This window comes from Protobothrops mucrosquamatus, unplaced genomic scaffold (genome assembly GCF_001527695.2).
Source record: "Protobothrops mucrosquamatus isolate PMUCROS unplaced genomic scaffold, P.Mucros_1.0 scaffold2928, whole genome shotgun sequence".
Classification (NCBI taxonomy): Eukaryota; Metazoa; Chordata; class Lepidosauria; order Squamata; family Viperidae; genus Protobothrops; species Protobothrops mucrosquamatus.
Window position 1 is genome coordinate 337698 of NW_015388953.1, and position 13454 is coordinate 351151.

General features: G+C 36.5%; 2 protein-coding genes across 2 annotated transcripts in view; both read left to right on the forward strand.

Moving 5' to 3' along the window:
* Positions 1-8497, forward strand: part of LOC107296665 (olfactory receptor 4S2-like) — a 22394-nt gene extending 13897 nt beyond the window's left edge. Inside the window, exon 3 of the mRNA XM_015826012.1 lies at positions 8438-8497. Within this exon, the coding sequence (XP_015681498.1) occupies positions 8438-8497 (60 nt within the window). The remainder of the gene's footprint in view (positions 1-8437) is intronic.
* Positions 8498-8953: 456 nt separating this feature from the next.
* Positions 8954-9892, forward strand: LOC107296666 (olfactory receptor-like protein OLF1). The gene has a single exon (XM_015826013.1). It carries the CDS (start codon positions 8954-8956, stop codon positions 9890-9892), a length of 939 nt encoding a protein of 312 aa, XP_015681499.1.
* Positions 9893-13454: the final 3562 nt, after the last annotated feature.

Genomic DNA, 13454 nt, shown 5'->3' on the forward strand with positions numbered 1-13454 from the left:
TTCCTCTTGAAATAATGAGTATATAAATGAAACGTCTAATTAGGATGCCTTAATTTTTAATACAATGTATAGAGGCTATTTTCCCTTAAGATTCTTGGCTAGGGAAAGAATATTTAATCTCTTATCCTGATAAGCAGTGAAAACTGTAACTATTACATTGCTGAGATTTAATGTTTAGTTAAAATTAAATGTTGTCACAGCCTCATCTTGCTATAACAAGAGGGAAAATGTTTCACTTACTTTTATAAAACTCATATAATGTTGTTATCTGTGTTTCTGGAAGGCTAATTTATTCTTCCCCTGCTGTGATAGTTTTATTCTGATAGTCCAAGGAGCACTAGTTTTGTGTGTTAACTATCTGAGAGGTACCAAGAAGCTGTATAAGTCTTAACTCTGTTTAGTCACATTTGAATGCAATTGCTGTTTAGAACCACTTGCAATCTGATAAAATCCATGCAGAAAATTAATTTTAAAAACAGACAGATTGCCTGCCTTGCTGGAGATAGTTGAAGGTTATATCTGAATCCTGTTGCCAGTATCTCTATAGACTGTGGGTTAAGCTTCAAAAGGAACACTAAGAATGTCTACATTTTGCTTTCTAGTTTCCGGATATTTTCACTTTACAATAATAAATTAACGGAAAATAGGTTCCTGTGTTTGGGTAAGTTGGAGCATTCCAAAGATTTATTTATTTTTTTAAAAAGATGACTTCATTGTATGAATTTACAGCAGAGAGGGAGTGTACATATCATATGATATCAAAATGCAAATGCATCATTTTGGCATTTGATGATGACATCATTGGTTGCATGCTGTTATTTTTGTGTCATTGGGATTTATTATGAATGCTGCTACTTATCATCCATACTGTTTTTGGGGCTTTTTTTTGGCTCTGTTGCCCTTCAGATTTCAGATTTAATACAAAAGCAAGAATACAGCTAAGAGAAACTCAGAAAAATGTTGTAATACTGGTAAATGAAGAGGTTTATTGAGCGCTGACGGGGTATGTCAAAGCTTGACATATGAAAAGAGAAACCCAGAAATCCCACTAATCATGTCTGATTAATGTGTGTGAATAAGTCCAGGACAGAAAACTTTGCCAGTGGGAAATATTTGTACAATGCCAGTGAAGTCTAGCCTGTACATCTCCAGTCAGCTCTCTTTCTGTTTATCTCATCAGCACTGTAATCATCCCAACATCATTTGAACTCTCTAATAATAAAATCTATTTTGAATTTATTAAATTGTCTTGGATGTTTTATTTTGCCTTTCCACTAAGAAGATCACAGTTTCATACGTTTGGTCGCTCAGGTAGGCAGGAAGAAATGATGTTGTCCTCAGCCTGCTCCCAGGCTGCTGGAAATTTGACTTCCCACTAAATGTTCTCATTCTGAATCAAAGTAATATTTTTTCCTACTGGTGCAAACAGGACACTCCATTACCTTAACTTTGCAGATTGTCTGTCTGTACTCTTGAGGGTAACTCTCAGTCTCGGCTTCCTGCTTTTGACCTCCATTTTATGATGAGTTGCTGAGCTGTCTCCCATGAAATACTGGACAGAAAAGAATTTTTGAAGAGAACATTTCATATAGGTTATGCACAGGTGTCAAGCAATTTGCAGTGCAATGCAAAAAAGTACAACTTTCTAATTGTCTGAGAGGGCTCCTTGTTTATTGCTGACACTGTCATGCACCCATGAAACCTCTTAAGATAATTTCTGCACACATCACTGTGTTTTTGCTGTCAACAATGTTTATGCAGAATAATCCTTGGTCTTGGATTATCACAGAGCAGAGTCAAGAGAAGTCAAGTCCTTTGATATACAAGCAGAACTTCAACAAACCTTTAATCACAGAACAAATTCCCAGATCAGCCCAAACTGGAAAGTAGAGGAAGAAATTAAAATTCTGTGAGAGGGCAGACATGACAGGAAAATTGCTAATGGTCTCCTTTCCTTTTTGTGGGGGGGTCTTTCCTTCCTTATATTTGGGCTCTGTGCCACCACTTTCTTTTTTTTACAAAGGTGAAATGTGGGGAAGATAATAGGAGAGAAATAAACTCTTGGTTAACAGGAACAAGGGAACTGACATCAATCTTGCAAGTCTGAAAGTATATCTCCACATCCTCTTTACGGTGCAGGAAACTTTGAAATGGGAGAGCTCACCACAACCAACTTACCGTGGCCAACTCACTGTGGTCAACTCACTGTGGTCAACTCACCACAGAACAATTTAGCAAATACAAAAGTTAAATTAATTTCAATGGAACCATGGCCAATAAAGTCAATCCAGAAATACAAGGGTTACAATAATTTTGATGAAAACGTGGTCACCAATAATAAAAGTAACTGAATGAAATGATTAATACTACATTGAATTGTCCTGTGATGAGTTGTCTTGTAGCAAGTTGGCTGTGGTGAATTGGCCACGGTGAGTTATCCTAGACCTGCTCAGAAAAATGGGAATCTCAGAACATCTCATTGTCCTCATGACAAATTTATACACAGGTCAGGAAACCACAGTATGCCAAAACTTGTCGAAAGAGACTGGCTCCAGGTTAGCAAAGGAGTGTGATAAAACTGCACATTCTCCCCTTATTTATTCAAGTATATGGGGAATATGTATTAAGAAAAACTGGATTGGAAAAAGATAAGCATAGTTTTTAAAATTGAAAAGGAATATTAATAACCTGCATCAAATTGTTGATGCTACCTTGATATCCAAGTATCTTCAATCCCTAGTAATAAAAGTCAAAGACCACAGTGAAAAAAATGAAACTAAAATTAATATAAACAAAACCAAACTAATGATAACAGGTGGAATAGCCAGCCTTAGAACTGACAATGAAGACATCAAAATGGTGATAACTTCTGCCTTTTAGGATCCATCATAAACAATAAAGGAACAAGCAGTCAAGGAGTATATTCCAGACTAGCACTCAGTAGAGCAGCCATGAAGGCCTTGGAAAGGGTCTTCAAATGCAGCGATGGGTCTATATCTACAAAAATCAGGATCATGCAAGCCATGGTATTCTCTATGACCTTCTATGAAAGAAAAAAAAATATATCCCATCTTTATCATGTTTATAAATAATTCAGGGCAACAAAAATACCTAATAAACTTTCCGCCTCCTCCTATTATGATTTCTTTTGATTCTTTTGGAGAATCAGTAGATAGGAGTTTTGGCAACACAGAGCTTTTTGGCAGAGAGAAACCCAGATTAAGAGATTGTGCAATCCTGAGCTGGATGGGGAAAGGGGAAGAGGTCCAGAGTAGCCACATCATAGAATCGTCCAGGATATATCTAGTAATTAAGAAGGTTATAATGTGGCTCAGTCCATTTTTTAATTTTTAATTAGTTATAGTATAAAATACAAAAACAAATAGTAAGAAAAATGAGGGAGGGAAAAGGGAAGAGAAAAGTGCAGAAAAGAAGGGAAAAAGAAAGAAAAGGCATTGACTTCTGACTCCCTTTGATGCAGTAAAATAAGATAGTAACATCAACTTTTTTATTTTTACATAGTAGTATAAACTAGCCAACAAACCTATCTAATCGGTAAAATCGAAAATCAAAGTTTCATTTTTTTCTACTTCAAGCACAAATCCAGAAGTGGTTTCCAAGTAGAAACAAAAATAATTATGTTTTTTTCTTTTAATAAAGCAGTCAATTTAGCCATCTCTCTAACTCCATCAACTTTTGCAGCCATTCGTCCATTGTGGGGATTGAAGTGTCCTTCCATTTTTGTGCATAAAATAATGTTGCTGCCATCAACATATATAACATCAAAGCTCCAATTTTTTCCCCAAGTCTTTTTCCATTAAACCCAAAAGAAAAATTATCTTAATATTCACTTTAAGAATCTTCTGTATTAGAATATGAATCCTACTCCAATATTTATTTGCATTATCATATGTCCACCACAAATGATAAAAAGTCCCTTCTTTTATTTGCATATCCAACAATCATTTGAAGTACTTTTTATACATTCTTGATAACTTATCTGGTATTAAATACCAATGATATATCTTCTTATAAAATTTTTCTTTTAAATTGTAATTTAGTGTAAATTTTAAACCTTTCATCCACATATTCTTCCATTGTTCAAGCATTACATTATATCCAAAATTCCTTGCTCACTGAGTCATACAATGTTTTACATATTCACTTTCCAAATTCAAATTCAATAGCGTTTTATAAACCTAACAACAATATGTTCATCACTACCACACAGTAGGATTTCCAATTCATTTTAACAAAGTCAAACTTGTAACTCTTTTTGTCTAATTTAAACCTTTCTTTCAGTTTTAAATACTAAGCCAATGGCAGGCATGTCCTTCTGATTCAATCCTTAGGGTTGAGGAGAGGATCAACAAGATTAAATGATATTATTTTACCATAGGTCCACCAGTCAGGCTTCGGCACCATTTCTTTTCTGAAAAAAGCTTCCTGAGGGGACACCCAAAGAGGCATCTTCATAGAAAACCTTGTTTTATATTTATTCCAGACTCTTAGAATGGCATGTCTAACAAAGAGGTTGTTAAAATCAACATTTATTTTAACCTTACCATACCATAAATAACTATGCCATCCAAATCTTAATTCATGACCCTCTAAATCAAGTAGTCTCTTATTCTGGAGGTTCACCCACTCTTTTAATCAGACCAAACAACAAGCATCTTTTAGTAGTTTATATCTGATTCTTGTTTTTTCCCCCTTGCCATATAAACTTAGAAATATCCCTCTGCCATTGTTGAAATGGAGTATCAGTTGCAAGTATTGGTAATATCTGAAACAAAAAAAGCATCTTTGGTAAGACATTCATCTTAAATTCTACCCAATAATGATAAATGTAGTTTATCTCATCTTAATAAGTGTTTTTTAATATCATTCCAGAGAGGCACATAGTTATTTTGAAATAGTTTTTTGTTTGTATTTGTCAATATGACCCCCAAATATTTCACCTTTTTATCAACCCTAAAACCAGACTTTTTAGTCAATATATTACAGTCCTATGGGGTCTTATTCTTAGCAAGCATTGTTTTTTTCCTGTTTGTTTATTTTAAAAGCCACTAAAAACCCAAACTCATTAAATTTCCTCATCAAATATTCGTGGCTCAGTCCATTATGTATATGAAAATAAAGGATTGGATTGGTAGGGTAGGGTAGGGTACACAGCAGCTGCAGGACACAGATAAGCTCCCTCCCAGATCACAGAAGTTCTCCCACCCTCATTTCCACTTCAGGCTTGGAAGTCAAATAATCAGTGTCAGCCTGAGAATGGGTTTTTCATGGCTGTTGTTGCCACTATAATTCATAGAAAGCTGGGTGGCTTGTGCAGACTCTATCACCAAGCAAGGGTGGCATAACAGCCAGAATAGAAGATGCAGCCACACTGACTATCACAAAGATCATTTTCCTCCAGTTGGCAAATGAACTGTGCCAATAACTATCTTATTAGCCAACTTCTGATCAATGGTGCACTCCATGTGCCACACTGCCTCAGGAATACCAGGAAGTCTCCTTCAGCCACCTGACTGGGAAGGAATTAAAAGAAATAATTAGTGCCATGAGATATAAAGAAGTTAAAAAACTGTATGCCAGGTTTGGTCCATAACTGGTAATCAAAAACTGATGGGATAAAAAAACTTTTTGCAGAAGGAGGTTCAGTTCGATCAGGGGTGTCAAACTGGTGGCCCGCGGATCAGATGCGTCATGTACAGGCCACGCCCACCCCGGCTCCGCAAAGGCAAAAACATTACGATACATCACAATACGTCACGTGACGTGATCGAGTTTGACACCCATGAATTAGATGGAGAGAAGGAAGAGAGAAGGCAATTGTGATTAGATCGTTTTGGGCCAAAGAGGGATGTTTGAATTATGGACCCCCCAGATAAGCCAGAAATTGCACCAAGGACAAAACCCAGAAGTGTTAGGAAAGGTGTAAAAGACCATGGAGGTACAAGATGCACAGGAGACATCTGGAGGTGTTGGGTGGGGGGATGGAAAAGAGTAGAATCCGTGACATACTGGTTGTTTCTTTGGGCACTTTTCAAGGGAGGGAGAGTGTCAATCTATGGAAATAAATGCCTGGAAGAGGTACAGGACAAGAAGCAACGGGTGGAAACTAAGCAAGGAGAGAAGCAACCTAGAACTAAGGAGAAACTTCCTGACAGTTAGAACAATTAACCAGTGGAACAACCTGCCTCCAGAAGCGGTGAATGCTCCAACACTGGAGGTTTTTAAGAAGAGACTGGACAGCCATTTGTCCGAAATGGTATAAGGTTTCCTGCCTGAGCAGGGGGTTGGACTAGATGACCTCCAAGGTCCCTTCCAACTTTACTATTATTATTATTATTATTATTATTATTATTATTATTATTATTATTATTATTATTATTATTATTATTATTATTATTATTATTACTTCATTAATTACAGTATTATTCTGAAAAATGATTGGTGTGTTCCTTTAAACAGAAGCAACCATTTATGTAGATAGAACAAAGTAAAGGAATGCATTAAATCAATTCTGCTCATTTTTGTTTTCTTCAAAGATTAAAAATATTTGGATTTTTAAATATGTGGCTAAGGTGACAGGACTTTATAAGTTGCCTTTTTATATTTTATGTAAGATGAATCATTTATTTGAAACATCCCCCGTGAAATAATATTCCATGTCACATTTATTGTAGACCATTAAATTATCACAAGTTTAATGTAAAATGTTACTGTTCAAGGAAGAACGAACATATATTCCTATGGGGATAGTGAAGAAAAATCCATGGAGGAATTGCCTGTGATTCAAATGATTTTCTACTTAAGGGAAAAAAAATTTCACTGCGTACTTCTTCCCTTTCTGAGCAAAGCAGACTTTATAACCTCAGGATCCAAGGACTTGAACTAGATATCACCTTTTATTGCTGCAGTAGTGGGAAAGCATCGAGAGTCAGCTAAGGCAATGCATTTTTACAAGAGGTAAATCTTGTAATTTTGAGTTAGGGTTGGAAATCATTTGTCAATTAGAACAATAAAGGGCTCTAAGTTATTTTTGCATTGGGCTAGGAAGCTCAGCTGAATGCTCAAAATGCCTAAAAATAGCAAATGAAAAGTATAGAAATAATTTTCTTTAATCTAACTTAAGAGTTAGCATTACTTTCTAAAACATTCTGGGAAGGAGTTAACAAGTGAATTTACATTATTTATTTTTCAAGATTTATGGCTGGAAACCCAGATTCAAACATGTTTGTTTAGGCCCCTTTTTATAGGTCCAGACAAAAAGAACATGAAAAGGAAAACCTTGTAGTCTATTATTTTTGTTTTGTTTCTATTTATTGTCTATCTCATTTTTCCTCCAAGGGACTCAGTGGGCGAGCAGAAAGATTTATTTCTTTTTTCTCAAAGGAAGTGATGCTCAAAGTGAATATCAATGAAAAAATTTAAATCGATATACTAACTTGTATTTCAGCTAGTATGATAGAAACACAGAAAAACAAAGGTGTCTGTCAATTAGCATTTCTTAGACTAGCCTACTTGAAAAAATGGCTTTTGTGGGGAAAAATTGGAGTGTTTTGCTATACAGGTTTTTGCTCTTGAAGGACAGAGGATATTTTAAAGAAAAGCATTTAAAACAGTGCTTCCAATTTTTTTCCTTCATTACCTAAGACTGCTTATCAGAAAGTCCTTATTACCCAATGTAAGTCAATTTAAATGTCCCTATTGTGGCTGGGTAATGAATTTGTGTGTTGTTACTCAGGGAAAACTATTTTTACCCAACTTTGGTAATTTACCAGGTTCGGGAAGCCCTGATTTAAAAATATGAGTAAATTTAAAAGTAAACAGTATCTACATCATCCTGTTGGGACTGTGAACTTGTCTTTCAAGTCCAAGAAAACCTGAGCAGAAACCTCTTTCAGATCTTTTGGCTCAAGGTAGGAAGATTCGTACCTGCTCATTATTTCCCAGGAGTTTGCAATTACTTAGGTTGCTTCAAATTGTGAGTAAAATCAGAAGTTATGTTCAAATCTGCACAGTCCCTAGTGTTGCTCAAAGCAGGTAAAGTAATAGAGTATTAAAGCAAGGACTGCAGAGATTTTGCTTAAATATAAGGAAAAATCTTCCTGACAGTAAGAACAGTGGAAGTTGTGAGCTTTCCATCTCTGGAAGCTTTTAAGAAGAAGCTGATCAGCCACCTGTCACAGATGGCTTAACAAGATTTCCTCCATATTGTAGAGGATTGGACTAGATCGGGGGTAGGCATGGCTGGCTCAGGAATTCTGGGAGTTGAAGTCCATGAGTCATAAAAGAGCCAAGGTTGCCTACCCCTGGACTAGATAGTCCTTGTAGTCCTTTCTAATTTTATAGTTATGTGATTCTATGAGAGGGTAGGGAGAATGAGCTTTCTTTAATTTTTATCTTTTCATATTTTTCTCTATAGTTGCAAATAGCTTACCGTGTTTGTGCTACAATGCCCTACACATTCTACACACAGAGATAAATTCTTAGCAATTACCATGTGCATTACAGATCATATGAGGGCATAGTGTCATTCCTTGCAAACCTATTTAGATGTGGTATATATAAAAAGGTTAGTCATTTGTTTCCTTCCTTTACTGCAATCAGCTGATGTTTGCATGTAAATAAAATTAGTATCTAGAATAACTCAGTTGGATTGAATGTCCTTTGCATGATGAAATGCAAAGTCTTCTCACTATGAATTAATTACAGAACCCATTCCTTATAGCCAGGAAGCTGTCTTTCCCTTCAGAAACAATTAACCATTAATTCCTGTGCCTTCCAGGAAGTTCAAGATTTCACGCCTTGGGACAACTAAAATCATCCCCAGGAAGACCTCAGACATATCCAGTTCTTTATTGTAGGAGAGTCACAAAATGATAACATGCTAAGCAAATCAGTACCTTCCCAACCCCCCCCCCAATGTTTTTTTAAAGAAATGGTGGAGATAAATAGCACTGCTGTGACAGAATTCATTCTGCAAGGATTTACAGAATACCCAAAGCTACAGAATGGTCTCTTCCTGATATTTCTTGTAATCTACCTTTGGATCTTGTTAGGTAATCTGGGAATGGTTGTGTTGATCAGAAGTAGTCCTCAGCTTGAGACCCCTATGTATTTCTTCTTGCAACATTTTTCATTAATGGATGCCTGTATAGCCTCAACTGTTGCTCCTAAGATGCTGCTGAACCTCCTTGCAAAGAGAAAGACCATCACCTATGGTGGCTGCATTGTCCAATTTTTCCTTTTTTGCACTTTTACAGATGTGGAAGCCTTCCTTCTGGCTGCCATGGCAATTGACCGCTATGTAGCTGTTTGCAAACCTTTGTCTTACACAGTTATCATGTCTAGATCCTTCTGTCTCTGGCTGCTTTGGGGAGCATATGTTGGGGGTGTCTTGAGTTCTCTCATTCATAGCTGTGCATCTTTAAGGCTCTCTTATTGTGGAAGGAACTCAATTAACCATTTCTTTTGTGACCTGGCTGCTCTGATGGCCCTTGCCTGTTCAGATACTTCCCTCAATGAGCTGCTGCTCTTCACTTTTGGCATCTTGGTTGAAGGCTTGAACACTGTGACTATTGCTGCCTCCTATGGCTTCATCATCATAGCAGTTGTCAAGATGCACTCCTCAGGAAGCAGGCTGAAAGCCTTCTCGACCTGTGCTTCCCACCTGACAACCTTTGCTTTGTTCCATGGCACCATCCTCTTTATGTACTTCCGACCCAAATCCAGCTTCTTCATGCACACTGATAAAAAAATCTCAGTGTTTTACACTCTGATCATCCCCATGTTGAATCCTCTAATTTACAGTTTGAGAAATGCCGATGTAAAGGAGGCCCTCAAAAGATTGCTAAGGAAGACAATAAACCCTCACTGATGGTTTTATTTTGGACTAGCTGTACCCAGCCACGCGTTGCTGTGGCTCAGTCTGGTTAAATGGAAAAGAAAGAAAAGAGAAAGTGCACATTTGTAATATGTTTAATTTCACAATGCTTGTGGGTATACAAAGCAATCGGTGAAGAACTTTCGGAGATTTAAGATTTTGAACAAACGAACATTTACATTTTTATTTATATAGATTCAAAAAAGCATGTTTTTACCTGTCACAGGTGTGACATCTATATAATAGTAGGTATATAAAAACACGCACATATTTGAATGCAATGTTGTGTCAAAATTTCAAAGCAATCGGTGAAGAACTTTCGGAGATTTAAGATTTTGAACAAACGAACATTTACATTTTTATTTATATAGATAGCTGCTTTCCATCTTTCTTCCAAGGTTGTGCATGTGGTTGTCTCCCAGCATTGTTTTATCTTCACAATAGTATTGGGAGGGAAGTTTGAAGGAGAAGGATCCTGATCTGACCCTGATCTCCCAATGCTAACTCAGAAAACTGATCACTTCATTTTGTTTTGTGATCAACAAAATACCTTTACATAAATGGGGGTGTTGATCCAGAAGCTGAAGGGAGGATATAAGAACATCACTATTTATTTTGTGTAAATGTGCAAATTCCTCTTTCAGTTTATATTGTATCAAAAGGAATAAAACATGCATTGAGAACAAATTCTGTCCTTCATCTTCAAAGATATCCTGCCTGAGTTCATAGCTGGGTGTTGATTTTTTTAAAAAATTAATCACTGATTGAAGACAACGATTTCTAACTAAATGACTAGTCTTCTTTTTAGGGAATTGGAAGTTTATAAAAACAAATGTAACAGAATAGCATGTCACCAAATGCAAAAGAATGTTTGTCATCCCTCAGAATACAGATTAGCTTTTCAAAAGAGAAAATAATAGAAGGAAGAGCCTTTTATTTTTGCCTTGTTTCCAGAAAAATCTCAATTTACCAAAGAATTACAGCTTTATATAAAAAAGCCCTACACTACTTTACCTACAGAAAAACTGCAGGCTAGTAATACATTTTGTGTGCAGTAGTTCAGCCCATTTTTGTTGATTGAGCTGGATCATATGAAGCATCTTCCCACCTCTGCTGTTCAAATACAGTCCATGTGTAATTTATGGAAGAACTGCCTTCCCAACCTAGAAGCCCAACCTAGAAATTAGCAATAGATGAGTCATCAAAGACAATTTGTTATATTCTAGATAGGAATGAACTGATGAATCAATTGAAGATGATGATATATCCCCCGTAACAAAGATGTTACAGGTTGTCCAGAAAGGATAAAGTGGAACTTGTTTGTTAAGAAAATGTGTGATCAAGAGCAAGAATATTTCCCAAATTTGTCATCCAGCCCTAGAATCAATAATAATCTTGTGTTGTCTGAATTCATCTGATTCTCCCATGTTCAATTCTTTATAATTTAGAGGAAGGCAATTTTGATCTTGCAAGAAAGGAAAAGCATGATAAAAAAAACCAATTCTATGTTAATTAGACAAAATTAGCCTAGTAAGGCAATTCTGACAGTAATATTGTAAAAAGTTGACACCAAAGCTTCTGTCCTCTCTAATTCCAAAGCTCAGTGATGTAAAAATTCATGATCAGTGATGTAAAAATTCACTGAAAGATGTAAGTGTATAAACAGGGTTCTACTTTCCCTATGTCTCTGCTAGCATAGCTAACCCATCAGGGTGAGCAAGGCTTTTCTACTACATTTGGGCCTGATCAGTGGCTGGGTTGGATCAAGATAGTTTATTGTATCTAATAGCTTCTGAAGCTACTCTCCCCTCAACTTGGCTAAATATCAAATACTGTGGCTGAGACTGTTTCTTCAGAAAGAATCTCATCACCACCAAAGTGGCAGGGGAACTCACCTGAATAAAAAGTGATATTAATGATGTGAGTGATCATTGGCAGAGTCAGGGCTTTTTTTCTCATAGAACGTCCAGAACGGAGTTCCGGCACCTTTTTTGGATGGAACCTTGTAGGGTAGGCAAGGCGGGTTGTATGATGTGTGTGAGTTCCGGCACCTTTTTTTTTTTTTTTTTTTTTTTACAAAAATAGCACTGGGCAGAGTGATCATGAAGTGCAAATTAAGCTGGGGAGAGAACTAATATGCAAATGAATCAAAGCAGAGGGAGATAAGCTTTCTAAAGAGACAAGCAACAAAACTTAGTCAGAGAGACTTATGAGATAGTATGATGGATAACTCATCCATAACATTGCCTAAAGAGCTGTCAGGTCTATAATTAATTGAAGTTTTCTTGTTTTCTCATCAATTGCTCATAATGGAATTCAGATGCTTTTGGGGTGTTAGAGGGAACCCCTGGTGGCTGGTCTTTCATGTGAGAGTCCTGACACCTTTGGACAATTGTTTACAGAACTATCAGGAAGAATATCCACCCCTTGTATAATTGCTGCAACATATGCTTCACATACTATCATGCCTGATCTGATACTAGCTCCAATCATTTGTCATCATCTTGCACTTCATATACCATGGAATACCATGAGCTCCCACATGTAAAGAGAACACTCTGTCATAATATGATCTCTCTCTCTCTCTCTCTCCCTCTCTCTCTCTCTCTCTCTCTCTCTCTCTCTCTCTCTCACACACACACACACACACACACACACATCTTGATGGGCATTATGGTGTACAGACTGGCTCTGAAGCAGGCCAGGGCTTGCTCCTGTGAAAAATAATGTTCTTGTTGATAATACTGTTTTAACCATTAACAATAGTTATGTTGGCCAGGGGGGCTGGACTAGAAAACCTCTAAGGTCTATAATCTATAATCCAGCAGCAATTTCTTGCCATTAGCCCAATTAAAGTCCTAATTCTGCTTCTAGTGAAAAATATTGTTGCTACTGTTATTAAGATATATATGGCCATCAAAATAGAAATACTCAACTTTATTATGTCAACCTATAATTCAATCAAGTCAGGAGAGAGTAAAACAGAAGGCATATTTAATTCAAAAGGCTGGAAAAGAAAGGATGGCTGTGGCTCTCATTTAGTCTTGAGGCAAGAACTCCATTTAGGAATGTTCCTGATGCCCTAAACATTGTTTCATGTGGAAACAGCAAACTTAATTGATTTGGAGCAATCCATACTTCCAGTGACCAATAGATTTTTTTCTTTTTTTTCTTTTCTTTTGTAAGGATGTGGACAACGCATTATTTGCCAACTATCTTGCAGACTGCAGTGAAACAAAATTACTGAAACGTGTAGTGAGTCATAAAGTAGAAGTCTTAAGAGCAGAGTCATGAGGTACACACTCCAATAGCATGCATACAGAAAGGACCAATCTATGTATTATGACATTACAGACTGGAATTCAGACCTTTACAATCCTGAAAAGGATTGGAATGAAAATGCAGTTGTGGAGTATCTAAAAGAGCTTCTTAGTTGCTTAGTTGCAGAGAAGGCCTTTGACAATTGAACTGGGCTTTCCATTTTAAAGTTTTGGAAGCTGTGAATTTTGGAAAGAATTTTATTAAATGGGTAAGATTGATAAGGCACTTTTTTTTT